Source organism: Glycine max, chromosome 1, assembly GCF_000004515.6.
Source record: "Glycine max cultivar Williams 82 chromosome 1, Glycine_max_v4.0, whole genome shotgun sequence".
NCBI lineage: Eukaryota > Viridiplantae > Streptophyta > Magnoliopsida > Fabales > Fabaceae > Glycine > Glycine max.
The window spans coordinates 57,007,139-57,028,062 of NC_016088.4; the positions used below are offsets into that span (position 1 = coordinate 57,007,139).

At 33.4% G+C, this 20,924-nt stretch overlaps 2 protein-coding genes across 2 annotated transcripts; both read right to left on the bottom strand.

Moving 5' to 3' along the window:
* Positions 1–1,819: 1,819 nt before the first annotated feature.
* Positions 1,820–5,233, bottom strand: LOC100793134 (TOM1-like protein 2-like). Its single transcript, NM_001252950.2, has 3 exons — positions 4,612–5,233; positions 3,859–4,131; positions 1,820–2,719 (listed from the first exon to the last, which is right to left on the bottom strand). Exons 1-3 carry the CDS (start codon positions 5,131–5,133, stop codon positions 2,297–2,299), a joined length of 1,218 nt encoding a protein of 405 aa, NP_001239879.1. The 5' UTR covers positions 5,134–5,233; the 3' UTR covers positions 1,820–2,296.
* Positions 5,234–10,240: 5,007 nt separating this feature from the next.
* LOC102669851 (F-box/kelch-repeat protein At3g06240) lies at positions 10,241–11,353 on the bottom strand. The gene has a single exon (XM_006574251.4). It carries the CDS (start codon positions 11,351–11,353, stop codon positions 10,241–10,243), a length of 1,113 nt encoding a protein of 370 aa, XP_006574314.1.
* Between the last annotated feature and the right edge of the window lie 9,571 nt (positions 11,354–20,924).

Below are 20,924 nucleotides of genomic sequence, written 5' to 3' on the forward strand. Positions count from 1 at the left end.
TATATGTTAAAAAAAAGTTTTAATGTGATTTTTTGATTTATTATATTTCATAATTATTTTATTTTGATACAAAAAATTTTAAAAAATTTGTTATCATTTTTTATGTTTTTGAAATATATCATTTTATTCATTTTTTTTAAAACATTAGTCTTTTGTTAATATTTAAATTTTAAAATAATTAGTTTATTATAGTAACGAGTAAAATCATCAAAATATTTAAATTAATTATCTTATTATAAATATAGTTATTTAAATATTGTAACAGTTTTTAATTTTCACAAAATTTTTATTAATTTTTTAAAAATAATTGTTCATTTTTAAGATTCAATCTTCATTTCATAAATCAACGCATGCAATTTATAAATAATCAAAGAACAATTTTATTTAAAAAAAACATAGAGATGTTAAATGAATAAGGATGTAAAACTTTTTTTTTTAACGACAAAACACAATGAGTCCATCTTTTATATCACATATGACAAAAAGGCAATAGCTCCATGGTCATTAGCTTTGCACTAAGACTGATCTGATAATCACAGCCATGGTTGATAACATCGAATTTTCCACCCTAATAATAAAAAAATGAAAAATTATCCAAATAATACACCCTAAATATTATTTATACAAATGATATAAATTATTATTTAAAGTAAGAAACCAATTTTTCCCGAACTGATAATATTACTCATAATAAAAATTAAAAGGAAATTAAAATATAAAATATAAGAATTAAAAAAATTACTTTCAAACTATAGGAACTAAAATAGAATTAAAATAAAAATTATAAAGACTAAAAAAATTACTTTTAAAATTATAAGGACTAAAAGATAATTAAAATATAAATTATAAGAATCTAAACGATAAACATCCTAAAATTATAGGAAATAAATGAGTAATTTAATATATTTTTTTATCATAATACCCATTCAACTTTATGATTTAATTGGCAACTCCATTAGAGGACCTTACGTCAACATTTTCAAGCATTTGGCGAGTTCCATTGTCCAGTCATACAATGAGCCTCCAAAGCTCTTCAACAACATCGCACTTCACAAGGTTTGCCGAGTCCAGATTTGAACCTCAAAAGCAACTTCGCTAGGTCTAGATTTGAAACTTCATCGAACGTCCAGACTTTGCAGGTTCTAGATCCACAACCTTGGTAGCAACTTAAAACTTTTAAAATAAAACTAACATACTGGCCATTTTTAACAGTCACTATGAATCTCATTTTCTTAATGAGTATTTTTAGGAATTATGACATTGCTTATCTTATTTAAACTATTCAACATTTTTTTAAGAGTAAACAATACAAACATCTCCTGAAGTTTGGTAAAATTACACAAACGTTTTCATTTTTCTACATTTACACTAACCTCCCTTTAGGGGGGTTTGATATAATGTTTTTCAAACAATTAAGGATGTGTTAGTGTATATTTTTTAAAAAAACTAAGGAGGTGTTAGAATAGAAAAACTGGTGAGAATAGCAATACTCTAACAGCATAGAGGGCTCTTCACATGTATGTATTTTTTATTTTTTGAGCCCCAACACTGGGCTCTCCGAGGCAATCGCTTTTAAGACTTTTTTTAAATTCTGAAATTAAATAGCTTCATTGGACCAAGAAAACAGCTTTATTAAGACTAAACTATGATTTTCTTAAAAGCAGCACTCTTGTATGTTTAACTTTTTTGGAAATCACAGAATTTGGTTGGTGGATTCCACATTTTATGCAATAGAATGTGTTGTTAACAAATTACACTTAGTTGTATTTAAAAAAATGATAGTTATAATTTACTAACATACTCCTAAAAAATATACATTAGCAAATCCCTATCTTACATTATAAATTTCTTGGGCAATTTATTTATTTATTTACATTGCGAAGTTGTGAAACTTGTGGGTGTGGAAAGTAAGGAATGACCATGGACCTGAAACTTATCCCATGCCTGCCCCCGACTGTTGCACAAGAATGGACACGAGAATGTAGTGGCACGGGAGATGTACATAGCCAAGGAAGAACAAAACAAAATAAAATGGCTAAAAGAGGGCAACCATCAACGAAGAATAATCTAAGTAGACAACCTCATTGAAATTCTCCATAGAGTTCCCATGTATACCCTGCAAGAACTTATATACCATAATTCAAACATAAGTTGCACACAATGTGCAAAAAAATAATGGACCAAGCAATCTGAAGTCTGAACAAAGTTCAGAGTCAACATCAACATCTAGATATAAAAGTAGTGGCATGAAATTAAAGGCACTCTGTTTTATATTCAGCATAGACTATATTGCGGCTTAGAAAGAGATGAGATCATCTTTCGATGACGGCTGCTTCTTTGTCTCGTGTCCCCCATCTGATGCTTCCCCACCTTTCTTCCCAAAAATCATCTCATCGAGATCATCCATCATGTCATCATTGCTCCCTCCCTCGACACCAGTCCTTGATCCAGCTGGCTTTCGAATCAAAGCATCTTCTTTACTATGATAGGGTGACTCGTCTGGTTCAACAGCAACAGGTATCATAGCTGGTTCAGGATGAAGTGGAGTAGTTGCAGGCTGCTTCAACTCTTCGTATTTGGTGAGGACCTTCTGAATCTCATCGTTAACATTCAAGGCCTCAAAAAGCACTGCTTCATTATCCCCAGCCGTTTCAACAATTCGCTGGACAGTAGTCTGTGACCGACGACACTGCTGCACAAGTGTGGTGGTCAAATCATCCTGTAGAATGCAAATGGAAGAAACGGTCACATGTATGTATATCGTGGTAATTCACGGGTTCCTCATACAATATCCTTCTTCTCTAGAAGGGCACAAGGGTTAACTTTCTTCAAAATTAAACATATTAGGATAATCTCTTGGTTGGATGTTGCCTAGTTAGGTAAATGGAGAAGAATTGCTTATGGCATATTAGGGTAAGGACATCTTTGGGTAAATAGCATAATTAAGCACTTATTGAGTAAATGTTTACCATATAAGCACTTATGTATAAGTTGTTTATACAATCCAAGAGAAAACAAGTTTAAATTGTTTTGATAAGTTGTACGTAAGCTATCCTAGGGAGCCTAGCTTATTATGGACAGATCATAAACTATTTCATGAGCCCTCCCAAACACTTACACAAATGCTTATACATAAGCATAAGTTCAAATAAGCTATAAATTAACTCTTCAAAATACCCCCTAAATAGTAAATAGCATATCTAGTCTTAATTCCCTCCATCTTGCTAAACCTGTAATTCAGAATTTCAGATACGCAATATCCATCATTGCATTATCATGGCCAAGGGGGGAAAAGAAATCTCATTAGTGGAAATTAAAGAAGACGTGGTTAATGCCTAGAGAAAACTTACATAAAAAAAATATACCAAGAATCAGCCATTCATTTTTTCTTTGAAGAGATTATCAACATTGTTATAGAAGAAGGCAAAGGAATTGCAATAAACAACTGATCAAATTTGCAACACTAAAAGATTTCCCCTTTTCTTAGAGTGAAATGTGAGATATTTCTGTTTATCTCCTAAATGATGCTATTAATGGCCCAGGCATAATAACACCATACAAAAATAAAACTTATGCATGGAATGTAACCACGTAGTTTACTTAACCTCTTCTTAGCACCAAACAGTGGTCACAACTCAGAATCTGGTGTACATGGAATAAACTTTGAAGACAAAAGGTCAACACGGCACACAGCCCATGCTTTTAGTTACAAAAACAAATGAAGTTATATCCATATTCCATCCACAAATAGCACACATCAGTCCAAACATACATTACTTGCTGTCAAAATCAAACAAAACCATCAAAACAAAAGTTAAACATTTCAAGTAATAACATCATACCATGACCACAATATACCTGTAAAGCATCTTGTTGTGGTGAAGACGACAACACAGTGGAAAGAAGCTCAATGCTATTCCTTGCAACATCAAGGGCCTCCTTTGTCTGTTCAGGCGTAAAACTAAGCACGGGAACATCATGATGAAACTGCTCAGGAATATCATGCTCAAACTGCTGTTGAAGGTTGACATCAGCCTCCGGAGCAGAAGACACTGAACGAGGAGGAGTGAAAATTGGAGCCAAGCTTTCATTGTCACGGCCAGGGAACCGAATACCCCTCGATCTCAGACTCTGAACAACCATAAAAGTAACCGATCAAAAAATTTAAAAAAGAAAAAAAAATGCTCCTAAATTGTTTTTTGAGAGACCGTAGTATCCTCTATGAGAGAGAGGCAATCATGTTCAAGTCGGGTAAGTCTTTCCTTTTGAGAGTGTTTTACAAAATTAATTTTGGTTAAAATTGATTTCAAAGTAATATGATTTATGTTTCTATTCTAAAAACAAGTTAATAGTAAAATTAAATACAATTTTTTTTAATCAAATGCAAAAGCCACCTAAAGTTGCTTCAACTCAAAATAGACTCAGAATCATCAATTTCACATTGTAGAACCAAATATGTAAACAATTACCTACTAAAATCACGTCAAATGGTAGTATTTTAACGAGATTTTAAATAAGCCAGCAAGAAACCAAAATGCACCAAGAGCACTAGGTAGTAATATATGAAAATGAATAAAAAGAAGGAGAGAGAGAGAGAGTTGGAAAGAGAACCTTGTAAGTTTCCTCATAGACAGGGAGATAGCGCAACTCGCCGGTGGACTCACCCCAGGCTTCGATCATCATGAGGGCCTTGTTGCGGTTATTAACGACGGTCTGGGGGTCGTCGATGAGCTTGACCATCTCGTCGAGGACACGCTCGGCGGCGACCTCGGAGAAGGCCTTCTCGCAGTTCTTGACTAGGGTTTCGAGGAGGACAAGGGCGAGGTACTGAACCCTAGGGCTCTTGAGAATGATCCGCTTCTTGATTCCGCGGACGAGTTCGACGCAGTTGAGCTTGTCGGTGTTGACGAGGTCGCAGAGATCGAGATTGAGGGCCCATTCGGGCTCGTCCAGGGCCTCGGAAGTAGCGTCCTCCACAAGCTTGTCGGCCTGATTGGGCCCAGGCTGGAAGAACTCCTTGAGCTTGAAACTCATGGAGCTCATCCCCTCGCTCATCTTTCTCCCCACTTCCACGCCTCCGATTTTCAGGCGCTCTCCCAGTGCGCTCACTTTCTCCATCAAATTCTCACTCATCTTCTCTTCCTTCCGACGCAAACACAAACAACGCGTAAGGACTCGGTAAAGTCTTTCCTCTCTGCCTTTCTCTTTCTGTTTACAAAGATATTTTTTCTATAACTTATTTAATACGCATTGCATTCACTCTTATCTTTTTAAAAGCACACTATTTACTACCATTTAAAAAAGACTAATTTCAAAATTTTGTCTTTAACAAATTTACGATTTTCCTTCTACAAAAATATGATTTTCTTATTTGATATTTTTTTTTCTTAAATAACACTTTTTTGGTAAAATATTCTTTTTTTCGTTAATAATTTCTATTATTTGTACTTATTATTATTGTTTCTTTAAATGTTGTGCATTTCTTATTTAATCCTTCTAAGTAAGAAAGTCAAACAAGAATTCCTCAAAAAATAAGTCCAACAAGGAACACATTATCTTTTTAAAAATGTGAAATTCGTAATACTTAACGAAAAATATATAATATTTACAGAAATTAAATGAAAATATATTTTAAGAAAAAATCATTCAAAAAATTAAAAATAAAAGACTGGATGAAACTTACGAACTCGTGAGAAATAAAAGTTTGGCTAGTCATTTGAAATAACTAGCTTATCCTTAACTTACTTTGGGCTTTAGAAGTACTTTTTCGTCCTCACCAGTTTGCTTAAGTAGTGGGGTACCGTGTGGTTCAAGCATGGATGCCAAGCCAATTTATGCATTTCCAATACAGAAATTACTTCATTGTCGTAGGTCTCAAACTTCGTTTTCACCTTTATACACTATCAACTCAATTCCCATATTTCATATTCAAATCTTATTTTTTCACAATTAATTTTTTTAAATATGTTTTATTCTAAAATTATTATTGTTCTAGTCAAGTGACTTCATATATATTGGTAGGAAAAACTCACTAGAAGCTAGATGGTGAATGATGTTGGTATTATATGACATATTATAGACACTTTTGATTATCATAACATAGTCATAAAATATTTATCAATTTTACTTAAAATTATTTTTGTCAAAAAATTTAATTAGTCACTTAATTAATATTACATCCTTTCAAACAAAGTCTATTATTCAATAAAATTTGCTTTATTATAAATAAAATAAAATATTAAGAGTCTATTTATAGCATTACCCTCAATTTTTTAGTCGAATGTTGAGTGCGGGGTATTGTGGTTAATCTTCTAATCAAATACACGCAAGTCAAACCAAAAGAACCCAACTCAATCCAAACTTACACTCCTAGATATTTCACTTAAAAGGGACAATCATATGAATCAATCAATTAAACCATTAGGATCAGCCTAATGGTGGGTGTTAACTCGTTGTCAAGTGTATCAATTTTATCACAAGTAGTAAATATCAAGATGAAAATCCAAGTATCAAATTCATTGAAACTTTGGTTGTACTTAAGTGATGTAAGTTCAATTATTAAGTAATGAAAAAGAAGAAGTATAGGAAGAAAAAGATAAGGAAACAAAAAGTGTGAAATTTGGAGTAAGACAAATAAAAAGATAACAAGAAGAATAAATAATAATTTAAATACAAAAAGATGAAATCTGTGATAACGTTAGAGCTTAATATGTCAAACTAGATGTAATGTAATGTTGGGACCTAGTTTATTTATCCTTTTCCCCCCAAATTTCTTTGCAAAGATAAAATAAGCAAACCACATTAAGATAAAAGATGCAAAAATTAGGCAAAACAAATGTCAATCTATTTCTAACAATGAATTTATTTAGATACTCTTCCCCAAATTTTTAGAAAATAATCATTTTTCAATGCATTACCCCCTAAACATTATATAGATGATCAAATCATAATAACAGAAAAGCACAAAAAAGAATAATAGAAACATAATTGTATTAAATAGATAATAGACAAAGTTAGTTTGGCCTCCAGGCTCCCAACAAAAAAGGGGTTTAGCCTCTTATGGTCATGAGAGACTTTACCCTTTAGGGACTAATATGAATGAAAAAAGGGGTTGCGTGACTAGAAACAAGAAAGGGAGGAATGATTAAAGAAAAATGATTTCCCTTAAGGGAGAGCCTCAGACTTTGAATTTCTTCATTAGAGAACTTTGTGACTCTGAGACTCGGTGTGTCTTTTCCTCTATGCTCCCAACAAAAGGGATTTAGTCTTTCATAGTCATGAGAGACTTTACACTTCAGGGGCTAATATGGATGGAAGAAGGAATTGGGTGACTAGAAGCAAGAAAAGGAGGAATGACTAAAGAAAGAGAATTCCCCCTAAGGGAGAGACTCAGACTTTTAATTTTTTCACTAGAGAACTCTGAGACTCAATGTGTCTTTTTCTTCTATTTTCTAAGCATTGAGTGAGACTGCGTGCCAAGTATGACCTTGGTCGCTAAGCAAGAGTGCGTGCTGAACTATCTAATTCTTCCAATTCTTTTTCAATGTTTTTTCTTCAATTCTTACATCAATTTTCCTCTAAAGTACTTGAAATCTTTTTCTTTTGACTTTTGCTAATAAAAAATTGTTAAAATGTTATTTTTTCGTCATTTCATTAAAAACAATAGTAAAATGAAGAAATTACACTCATTAGCAAAAAAATGACTATCAAATTAACGCAAATTTCATAATTATCAATGGAAAACCTAAAATAATATGCATCAGATCTTAAGTTCAAACCTCAATAGTCTTGTAAAAAAAAATAATCAATCAATTAAAACTTTCTCTTTGATTTTATTTTACTTTTACTTAAATGCAAAATGACTAAAAAATGTTTATTTGAACTTAGTTCAAATTTACTTTCTAATTAGTTCAAACATTTTAATTAATTTAATTTTTATTCTCTTAAAACTGGAGCAATCCAATCCATGAATAAGAATGATCCTATAATTGACTAAGATGAGCTTGAATCACTAACTTTACACCATCGATTCTCAAAGATATTGAAAAGTAAAAAATGACAAAAAAAAATATTGTGCTAGCGTAGGTTTTTGATATTTTAAATGACCATCAAGGTCCAATATCAATTTGAAGGAAAGTTACAATAACATTTTTGAAAAGACAAACCGCAAAAAGAAGAAACGCAAGACGAAAGAAAACTTATTTTTCACTAATGAAGAAAACGGGGAAGGATGGGAAAGAATTGGTGAAATAAGTGTACATGTACCCGTATTTTAATTATGTTTCGTTACATTTTAAAAGTTTAGATGTCATTATATTTTCTTCTCACTTTCTTCATTTTTCTTTCAATACAAAATATAAAAATATTTTCATTTTATCCTTATAAAAAATTAAAGTTGGAAAAGAATTGCGCATATTTAAAAAATCATTTCATGTAACTTCCATTAATAGCTGATGGTGCAATCTTTGACCATTCCTATTTTCTTTCATCTAACTTCTCTACCTTTTTCTTTTGATTCAAACAATATTTTTTTTTGCTCAAACCAATTAGCGGGACTTTCGGATCATTGCTTAATGGCTTCCATCACCGCTTTTCAAGACCCAAACAGAACCTTTTGAGATACATAACTCCCTCATGACCTAAAATTGTTTAAAAAAAAAACAGAAAGACAAACAAAACAACCATTAATTGAAACGAAACGGGGAAAACATGATCAAATTTATGGATGATTTTGCAACAATTGCCCCTCCATGTCAAGATCATTATCTGATTTCAATTAATATGGCTATGCAGGCAACATAGAAAAATAAAAGTTCAATCATCAGCTTGGTATAAAAATAAATCCACTCTTATTTAAATAGTGATCTAGGCATGTGCAATTTACAAGCATGAGTTTAAAAGCCATCAAACTATTTATTAATTAGTGTTTTAATTAGCATAATATCACAATAGAAGTTAATTAATCACTTGTCATTAGAAATGATCAAGGCTCTAGGCTCTAGTTCTCTAGTACTTTCACTACCTTGTTAGCTACCAAGCCTTTTCTACCCTGGTAGCCATTCTATACAAAATATGGATGCAATTTAAGAACCAAAGCGTTATAATTACGTATCTGTTCAGTTTACCTATTTTTGTCATTTTTTTTTTTTATAAAAATAAGCTTCTATAACCAAGCAAGTAACAAATAAAACTAATGACGATCCTAAAATAAATTAATAAAAACAAACCAATGCAATAAATAATAATTGGAAAAAAAAAACTGTAATCCACCTATGTGAAAAAAGCAAATAAAGAAAGAAAATTTAGCTCGAAATAAACATATCGTGAACAACAAAATTGAATATCCATATTCTTGAGCTCAAGAGTATAAATCCTCTGCATGAACCCACGATATCTACTTTAAATATTGATATATACTTATCATTTAAAGATGTTTTTTTAGATTAAGTAAATTTTAAAATTAATCAATTCTAAAAGTTTTATTGTAATCTTAAAAAGACATGTCAAATTTAAATGAACAATTAGTTAGCTTGTACGCGTTAGGTCATGGATCCTAATTAGTTTAAGGTCTCAAACTTGCTTTCATTGTGAACTTGCATATGTTACTTGTGTATGATGCTAATATAAGCTTCATAAATGCTAAAACCATATGCCAGAAGTTGCTGACTAGGCTGTGTACGTTTAATTTATAAAGCTACAGTGTCAGAATCGTAATGAAATCAAAACAACAAAATTAAAAGGAAATTTAAAAATCATTAAGAGGGATTCATTGACCTTCCTAAGTAGTAAGTACTCCAAAACATACCACCAACACCAGCATCACATGACCTAACAGAGATCAACTCTTCCATATGAGAATATTTGCATGTCATGAAACTAGCTCAGTTTTATACATTTTTTATACAACCAACATATGCCAAAGCTTTAGGGATATCATGAAATTATATGTGATGGAAAGATTATCAACATTAATAGAAAAACAAATCACTCCAATACATGTAGACAGATTCAAATACGAGAACAAATTAAACTTCAAAACAAATTAACTGTCAACCTATTATTGACAATATTAAGAATAAAAAAGATATAGATGCTATAAATAGCATGTACCAACTCCAACGAGGATTGACCAACTTATACTTTTGACAATAGGAAAGGGAGATTACAAGATAGGCCAAGGAACCCAATTCACGCATTATGCCTTCTGCACACAATTTCAGACTTCAGTTGCTTTCACAAATTACTCAGGGAGTGATAGCAAACTCTCTCTGTACACACCACGGCGTACTAAAATACTACAATAGTCCACGTAGTGCCAACGTGCGCGATGTTCAAGCAAATCACCTTTCTTATTAAGTTTCACTAATGTCTTATGATTTGATCCCAAAAACTCATCTTTTTTGGTTAAACATATTGAGCAAAAGACAGGGAAAAAAGGATGACGCTGATTGTAAATTGGAACAAATAACTTGGTCCACGACGACTGCACTTTATATTCTTTCATCATCCAAATTCTAGTTCCATAACCCACTTGAGCAACACTGAGACACAGACATCCTTCCATGACCGTCAAATCATATATTGGATCTTTAAGGTCGAAATTAAGTGGTAGTGGAATTTCAAATAATTCCCTTTCCGTCACATCAAATGAAATAATCACAGCTCGAAGACGACGACGATCAAAGGGTTTAACAAACCAATGAAGAGCCCCATTAACGAACACTCCATGTCCACACAGAAGAGGATAATAAAAAACAGTACGCAAAATGCGACTCCATGAATTGGTTCTCAAGGAGAAACAATGGACATCCGTGCGGAACAACCATTTACATGATAAATTCACTATCACGTAGTCATCAGTTGATGAGTCATATCCAAAGCCAAATCGATCAAGATCGAAATCATATGTAGGATCATCCATCGCATAGCTAATTCCTTTCCGGAGACCCGTTGAAGGATTCCATATGATGAAACCAAAGACATCACCACGGGTTATCAAGAGTATAAATCCTCTACATGAACCCACCATATCTATCTGGCAATCATAATATTGGTCTTCGGGTGACGGAAGAGGAAAGTTAAAGACTACTTTGGCAGAATTATCATCATGAAGTGATGCCTCTATATCTATGCATTTAACTTGATGATCGTCGGCTGACACAAAAAATCTGGTGGTGGGTGTTGCAGCTAGGGCAAAGTGGGATCGAGCGAATTCTGGATCAGAAATAAGAGAAAACCATGACTTACACATGCATTTAAAACGCAATATCGATCTCACAGGCAACATCATCAGAATTTCTGTGATCAAATCCTCAGGGAGAGTACGAGGAAGGGTGGAATTCATATCTTTCATCTTTGGTTTTCTTTTTTTGCCGAACGTGAAACGCTTCAACAATTGAACGACTGTGACTGTATAGGATTTATAGATCGCACAAACAAAAAATATAAATGAGCCAAATCTTAAAGGGATAATAAAGATTTCAAATTATAAATAAACAAGATATTCTTATAATATGAATTATTTATATATTTTATGTCTTTCAAATTTCAAATATTATCTTTAACCTTTAATCTTTTAATTAAATATCGAGATATTTTATCAATTTAAAGATATGTTTTAGATAAATTAAATCTTTAAATTATTATAACTGTAATCTTAATAGATCCTAAAAATTCTGTTGTAATCCTAATTTATTGTGATCTTAAGATATTTTTTCTCTAACTTATTTGATACGCATTGCAAACCATAACTCATTAACTCTTAATTATCTTTTTAAAAATAGAATATTTATTATCTAATACTACGATTTAAAAAAGACTAATTTAAAAATTTAATCTTTTAACAAATTTTCGATTTTCCTTCTAAAAAAATATGATTTTATTATTTGATATATTTTTCTTCTTCTTAAATAACACTTTTTTGGTAAAGTATTCTTTTTGTCATTAATAATTTCTTTTATTTATACTTTTTTATTACTATTATTATTATTATTATTATTATTATTATTATTATTATTATTTCTTTAAATGTTGTGAATTTCTTATTTAATCCTTCTAAGTAAGAAAGTCAAACAATAATTCCTAAAAAAAAAGTCAAACAAGGAACACATTATTTTTTTTTAAATGTGAAATTCGTAATACTTAACGAAAAATAAATAATATTTACAAAAATTAAATGAAAATATATTTTAAGAAAAAATAATTCAAAAAATATAAAATAAAAGACCGGATGAAATTTATAAACTAGTGAGAGATAAAAGTTTGGCTAGTCATTTGAAATAAGTAGTTTATCCTTAATTCACTCTGGGCTTTAGAAGTATTTTTTCCTCATCACCAGTTTGTCGTGTGGTTCAAGCATGAATGCCAAGCCAATTTATGCATTTTCAATACAGAAATTACTTTGTTGTCGTATGTCTCAAACTTCATTTTCACCTTTACACACTATCAACTCAATTCCCAAAATTCAATAATTCATATTCAAATCTTATTTTTTCACATTTAATTTTTTAAAATATTTTATTCTAAAATTATTATTGTTTTAGTCAACTCATGAGTTAAGTGACTTCACTTGGTAGAAAAAACTCACTAATAACTAGATGGTGAAGGATGTTAGTATTAGATGACATATTATATAGACATTTTTTATTATCACGAGGTAGGTATAAAAAATTTATCAATTTTACTTAAAATTAATTTATCAAAAAATTTAATTAGTCACTTAATTAATATTAAGTCCTTTCTAACAAAGTCTATTATTCAATAAAATTCACTTTATTATAAATAAAATAAAATATTAAGAGTCTATTTGTAGCATTCTTTAACAAATCCTACCCTCAATTTTTTAGCCGAATGTTAAGTGTCAGGTATTGTGATTAATCTTCTAATCAAGTGCACACAGGTCGGATAAAAAAAACCCAATTCAACCCTAACTTACACCCCTAGTTGTTTCAGTTAAAAGGAACAATCATATGAATCAATCAACTAAACCATTAGGATCAGCCTAATGGGGAAAACTTAGAATAGCATGCATAGGATCTTAAGTTTAAATCTCAATCAATCAATTAAAACTTTTTCCTTGATTTTACTTTTACTTAAATGCAAAATACGTTATTATTGTAACATCCCAATTTTTGTAATCTAGATTAAAAATGATTGTTATTTATAAATAAATAGAGTTTTAAAAAAATAATGAGATTTTATAAATAAATAAATAAGGAGATATAATTATTAATTAAAATAATGATTTGAGAAAAAATAAAAAGGGTATTTCATTTATTTGTTTGATAGAAAATAAAAGAGTTTGTTTTTATAAAATAAATAAATAAATAAATATAGAGCAAATAATAGGCTGAGTACCCTAGGTTTAAATAATTATGTTAAGTCAGGTGCCTCTTTTTGGTCTCATTTTCGTTTTTCCCCTTCTCCTTTCAAAATCCATTTTTTTTCGCAGCCCACTCTAAGAAAATCGACGATCTCGTACTCGTTCACTGTTGGATTATCGTGAAATTTGATTACCACGTTCGCAACGCAATTTCGAACATTATCACCGTTTGGAATTTCAAAATAATATCTGAGCTTAGAGGAAACTCCTTCGCATTGTAGCATTTTAATTTCCTGTAGAAATAAAAAACTGTTTCGGTAAAACTACGATCCCGGTTTAGTTAACCGTTGGATTTTCACGAAATTTGGATATGTTGTTCGAAATTTAATTGCGCACACTTTAAGGGCGACAAGTTGATGCTAGGTCCCTTTTTGGGCGACGAGTTAATGTTAAGTCCCTTTAAGGACGACAAGTTAATGATAAGACCCTTAAAGGACGACGAGTTAAAATTATTTTGAGAACAATTGAGGAGTCGTGTGTTTTGTACAGTTCATAGATAGAGTTTGTGTACTAAAATGTTTTCTGGGTTGGACCTAAATCAGGAGGGAGAGGCCCTGACGGACTCTTCGGAGTGTAGGCCTTGGGGGTCACACGATGCACACTAGGAAAGTGCTCATAGATCCAACACTACACAATAATTGAGGTTAACATAACATAAAAACATGTTTAAATCATAATCGAACATAACATGTTAATAAACACAAAATTTACCTGAAGTAGCGTCAAGTACCCCGCAAGCTGTCGGGTGGTGGTCCTGTAACATCCTGGAAATTTCTACCCGGAGTTTACGGAAACGATGTATTTTGAATGATTATATATATATATATATATATATATATATATATATATAAGTATTATTCAGTGTATATGTATAGATATGTTCTTGGTAGAAATAGGAATAGTGGGGCAAGATATGCGGGTTAGACTAATTAAGGAGAGAAATCCATAACTGGGAGGTTATGGGTTAATTCCTAATTAATTAGTTAAAAATCATCGTTTTGCGTGCGACTTAAAATTTAACGAAACCAACCTCTGAACCACGCTCGGGTTTTATTCTGAGCGTTTTGATAGATATATTGCTTACTTTCGAAAACTGGCCCCGACGGACGCAGAGAAACGCGAGAAAACGGAATCAGAGAAACGGCACGCAAACTGAGGCAGGATTTTAGCGTTTCAAAGGTCAGATTTTTCTCACTTTTGTGACTGAGTATGGGTCACAGTCAAAAAGAGAAAGTGGGCCCTTTTTGCTCCAATCAAATAGGGACATGTGGCAGAGCTTGAATAAAATAATAGAAAAGAGGAAAACCTTTTATTTAAGACCAAAAAGCTTTTCTCTCTCCTCACTCAGCCAAACAGAAATTCAGAAGCTCTCCTCTTCCTCACGTTGCCTTTTCCTTCTCCCTCCATTCTCCATTGAAACCCAACAAAGCTCCAACCTTTGGTGCTCATTTCTGCTCCAAATCGCGAAAGGAGGCATTTTCGGGTCGTGAAGTGCGTGGCTACAAGTGGGACTTCAAAATTCAGGTTTGGGTGGACTTCTTTCTCTCTTAATTTCGTGGGTATGGGGTTTTGGGAGATATGATGGGTGTTATGTTAGTTTCTGCTGTGTGATGATTATTTGTGAAGCATTTGCTGAAACTTGTTGAAATTGCCATGTTTGGATGAGTTAAACATACCCATTCTGTTTTAGGATTTTTGGATGATGTTTGTGATGTTTATATGCTGAAATTGCTGATGGAAAACTGTTAGAGATGAAGGGTAGAACTAACCTAGGTTAGAAAGTGAGAATGTGATGTTATGAGTGGAAAAAGAGTGAGACTTTGAGAGTTGGAAGGCTAAGTCTGAATTCTGTGGTAAATGGAGGTTAAAGTGAGTTAATACTAGCTTGAAATGTCATTTAGGACATGTGAGAAAGGTTAGGCTGAGCTAGAGAGAAAAACAAATGACCAAAGTGAACAAGAGCCATTTCTAGGGCAAAATTTGGGTGTTGAAGAGTCAAATTTTGATTCGGTGAGATTTTAGGTGTAAATCAGCTTGAACAAGTCTAATAGATGTTATGGACTGGTGTGAGGTGAGAGTTTGCTTCAAATTTACCTCATTCTAAATTTCACTTTCAAACCTAGAAAACCATTGAATTGAGGGGTTTTGGACACCTAGATTTTGTGTTGCTGTGGTTTGAAGCTTGGCTTTGGTTTAGACATGTTTGATACATGATTTGGGACTTGTAGGATTTGATTTGAGCAAGATTGGATGAGGGAAGTGTGATTTTCGAAATCTGCACTTATGCAGAATTTTGCTGTAAAATAGGTGCAGCAGATTTTAGCTTGGTGCAGAAAATGCTTGTGTGTGGTTCGCTGTGGAAAGTAGTACAGAATGAGTACTGGATGTTTCTAGTAGATCCCAACGGTCAAAATGTAGGCTTATGCACTATAGACTCCAGTAAAATTTTGGAGTCGATCCAACGGTTAACGAATTGGATCAAGGAATTGTTACTGTGGTCTTTAAGTGAGAAAAGCTGTGATTTGGTTGATGTGTTGAGCAGAGTTTTCTGCCTTTGCTCTGTTTTGCTTGGCTGTGATAGCTTATGCTGTTTGAATGTTGTTTTGCTTGGATGTTGTGGAAGCTTGGAGGATTGATGGGGACCCGGTGTTGAGAGAAACGAGGATATGGGCTACGTGGGAGTACGTGAGCTCAGTTGGAGGTGGGCAACAGGGGATGGTGGGTTTATGCGCGCATTGTGGATGTGGAAAACTTGTTGTGCACCATCGCCCGACCGCCACCTAGTACCACATGTGATGGGTACCCCATAATCCTACAAGCTTGAGATGAGGAAGTGTTGAAGGGTGAAACTTCCTGCTTTTATTGTTGACCACAGAGTGGTACCTGGAGATATGTCGCGGGGGTCAGGAGACCTTGGGGACGTCAGGTGGGGTGCTATTGCCCAAAACCAAGCTTGACCAATCCCGACCCAACCCGGGCATAGTCGGTCAGTGAGAACCTGTGATGTACCTAAGCAGGCGAGCTCCTGGCAGTCAACAGATAAAAGGAAAACAAGACCACAAAGCAAGGAGGCTTGTGGTGGCTGGCCAGCTGTGAACTTGTGTATGTGAGATATGTGCTCTGGTAATCGATTACCAAGGGTGAGTAATCGATTACAAGGCTTAAAATGAAGACAGGGGCTAAGATGGTCTCTGGTAATCGATTACCAGGGGATGTAATCGATTACCAGGCTTGAAAACGAAGTCAGGAAGCTAAGGGAGCCTCTGGTAATCGATTACCAGCCTGTGTAATCGATTACACAGAGGATGGGTCACTGGTAATCGATTACCAGGCATGTGTAATCGATTACACAGTGCATTATTGCATATTTCATGTCTGAGGCTGTGTAGTTCAAGTTTAGCCTCTGGTAATCGATTACCAAGGCTGTGTAATCGATTACCAGAGATGGAAAGCCTTAGATACCCCTTCTTACTTGCATGTATGGTTTGTAGACAATATTGTGTGCGCATAGTTAGATTCTTGTGAAAGAGTCTACCCCTTTCTCTTCTTTCTTGTAGATCGTGATGGCGGCGCAGCTAATCCGTGATCGAGTAGAGATGGAGTGCCTAAGGGAGCTTGGGAGACCCTCGAAGGCAACACGAGGTGCCGATTTCGGGGCACCATTCGATTCACGGCTACTTTTTGGTGCATCCAGATGAACCTGCACGGACGCTTCAGCGCACGGTGGAGTGGACAACTCTTGGATTAGTTTTGTATACTTTTTGAGGGTGGGTGTATCTAGGACTGACTGTTAGGTTTACTCTTTTGCTTTTGTATGGGTAGACCTGATGTATAGGAATTTGATAATTGTTACTTGTGGCTGAAGCCACCACTATGGACACCTTTGCTCTGGATGACACTATATATTTTGTAAAACTCCCATATTTTGGACAACTTTAAATGATGAATGCATTTGTGATCGATCTTGTTATTTGAAAAGAAAGCTTAGCAACTTTATTTGTAAAAGAGTTTATCGACGTATTTTATCTTTTACTTCACGTGACGACCTAAAGTAATGGCTGGTAATTCTTCCTTTTGAAAAAGCAAAATAGTTTAGAGATTATGAGCGGTGAGAAAGAAATGACTCCGAATAGAGTTGTGAACTGGCCATTCAGGACTCTGTAGTGAGGATTTTCCTTCGAAACCTTGTTTTGGTGAAAAGAGAAAGAAATGAAAAAGAAAAAGAAGAAAAAAAAAATTTACCATGGTTTTTGTTAATTAAATCATTACCATTAAACCAGTCATTATTTTGGGGACGCCACAGGTCCTACAAGCCTCATCTAATTGGTCATACATATGAACCAGCGCGGCAACTCCTCAAGCGTAACCACCACTATGAGCGAGGTCCCGAAAAGCGTCAAGGTGGACCACATGCACGTATGTTGCACTCTTATTAGCAAAAAGAGTGCAACCGACAAGGTGCAGCAGATAAGCGCGAGCTGCGACAATCCATCGCCGGGCCTGACATCTCGTCTCATAAATGTCTCGAACCCATCCTAATCGTACATATGCTCCACGTGTGAGTGTTGTCTCGGCTCTGGCCTCCTCGGCAGACACTTCCAGCAACTCCGTAAGCAAAAATCTGGTCTCCTCCGTAGAAAGAGCGTGGAAACTGTGCAAGGCGCCAGTGATGGGCAAATGTAGGATTGACGACAGATCATCCAATGTGACCGTCAGCTCTCCTACAGGAAGGTGGAAGGTGCTAGTCTCACTGTGCCACCTCTCCACAAATGCGGATATAAGTTCAGGATCGCCAGTAATAACTGAACAATCTATCAGTGGACTTAATCTTGTGGCAGCCACCAGGCCTTCAATCTCAGGCACTGGCCTCCCAATCAGTGTCATCTTCCTCCCATGTGACACTAACTTCAAATCAGGACGTTCCTGATTTGAAGTACAAATTATACAATTATTAAAAAAAATTAATCACAAACAAATAAATCAACAATGATAAATAATTAACAAATTAAAATACCTGTCCACTACAAACAACATGTGCAACATGCTCGGCAAATGATGTGAGCACTGATGGGTCACGTGGACCACCAAGGAATGCCTCAGCAGCATCATCACCATCTGACCCCTCACCACTATCAGCAACCGGTGCGTCCGCACGCATCTCAGGTGCCTCCGCAGCCTGCTCAGGGACATCGTCAGTCATGTCAGCGACGTTCTCAGCCATATCACGTCCCTCCGCAGTCATCTGATGAACGCGTAGCCTACGGACTGAGGCAGTAGGCCTACGCCTCTCGGGAACATCAGCAGCATTCTGATCATCAGGTCTATCTCTGCCTACAAGTCTGCCTATGGCACGACTTAAACCTCGTGTTCTGGCCTTGATCTGCAAATCATGTCGAACACGTATTTTTTTCGGTCAAAATATACACAATTTTTTTTATAAAAAAAACAACTTTATTTATAAACAAATAAGACCAACTTAAGTCAAACTATTTTAAAACATACACAACATAATTTTTTTAAAAAAATTAAACAACTTCATTTATAAAAAAAACACAACTAATGTAAAAAAAAATTTATTACTAAACATGCACAACTTAATTTTTTAAAAAAAATAAACAACTTCATTTAAAAAAAAACACAACTAATGTAAAATTAATTAAATAAAAAATATCCACAACTTAATTTTAAAAAAATAAACAACTTCATTTAAAAAAAAACACAACTAATGTAAAATTAATTAAATAAAAAATATCCACAACTTAATTTAAAAAAATAAACAACTTCATTTAAAAAAAACACAATTAATGTAAAATTAATTAAATAAAAATATTCACAACTTAATTTAAAAAAAATAAACAACTTCATTTAAAAAAACACAACTAATGTAAAATTAATTAAATAAAAAATATCCACAACTTAATTTTAAAAAAATAAACAAATTTATTTTAAAAAAACACAACTAATGTAAAATTAATTAAATAAAAAATATCCATAACTTAATTTAAAAAAAATTAAACAACTTCATTTAAAAAAAAACACAACTAATGTAAAATTAATTAAATAAAAAATATCCACAACTTAATTTAAAAAAAATATAAACAACTTCATTTAAAAAAAAGCACAGCTAATGTAAAATTAATTAAATGAAAAATATCCACAACTTAATTTTAAAAAAATAAACAACTTCATTTATAAAAAAAACACAACTGATGTAAAATTAATTAATCAGTAAACATCCACAACTTTATTTTTTAAAAAAATACTTCTTTTATAATAAAATAAACAACTTTATTTATATCATTTATAAAAAAAATTAGTATTTTTAAAAAATTTCCGAAACGCACACAACTTTATTTATAAAAATAAACAACTTCATTTATAAACAAAAAACACTAATTTTAAAAAATAAACAATAAACAAAAACAAACACAACTTATTTTATAAACAAAAAAATAAATAATTTACAATTTAATATTTACAATAAATACAAAATTTAAATTATAAAAAAAAACATGACATAAAAAATCCAAGCCTCATTTTTCATAAAATCTCAAAAACAAAAATAATAAAAAAAAATATAATAATTATTTTTTTTTAAAATAACAAAACAATTTTTGTTTTAAAAAAAAAACACACTTCCGGAAGAAGTGATTCTTCTGAAACAATTTCGAAAAACCACTTCTTCCGGAAAGCTCTTCCGGAAGACGTTTGGTTACTTCCGGAAGATCACTTCTTCCGGAAAGTTTCCGGAACTTCCGGAAGAACCCATAACGGGTCTTCCGAAAGGTTCCGTCGTAAACCTCTTTCCCCATTTTTTCCGGCCTCTCCTGCTCTCGTCTTCTATCCTATGGTTCCGCTAACCTATGTTTCTTCTAACCTAGCCTAATGCTACAACTACACAGTGCATAATAAAAGCTAATGGAAGGTTAACGACACCTACCTCGAACGAAAATGGCATCCAACCAAAACAAAAGCAGCAGTCGGGCTCGCGGAGGAGGAGAACTCACAGGGTCGCGGAAGAGGGAAAAGCAGAAGCAAGAGGAGGAGAGGGCGTGAGTGATTCCGGGAGAGGAGAGGGAAACGTTTTTAAATGTTTTAAATTTTTTGACTGAAGGGCAAAATCGTACTTTCAATAAATTGCTGGGTGCACCAACAATATTGTTGGGTGCACCTAGCAACTCCCGTGTGGGCAAGCTATCATATGGTGCATGAATTCTAGCTAAGATAGTCTTTGCATATTACCTGCGAGACTACAGTTATGTCATACTCATTTGATCCAAAACTAATGTGGTTCCCTTCACTGTGGGTTTTGCATATCCCCCACTACGTATGTTAATCTCCCTCCCTCCCTCTATGTGGTGCATTAGCCATATTTGTCTAGAGTGTTTTACAGTTTTATAAAATCAATGATGGAGATATATGCTCAAACTTAATTGATGAATATGGTTCTTAATTTTTTTTTCAGTTATTTAAAAATAAAATAAAAGGAAGTGGAACTCCATATCAGCCAAATCAGATACGAGATTAAATTTTTTTCTAACTC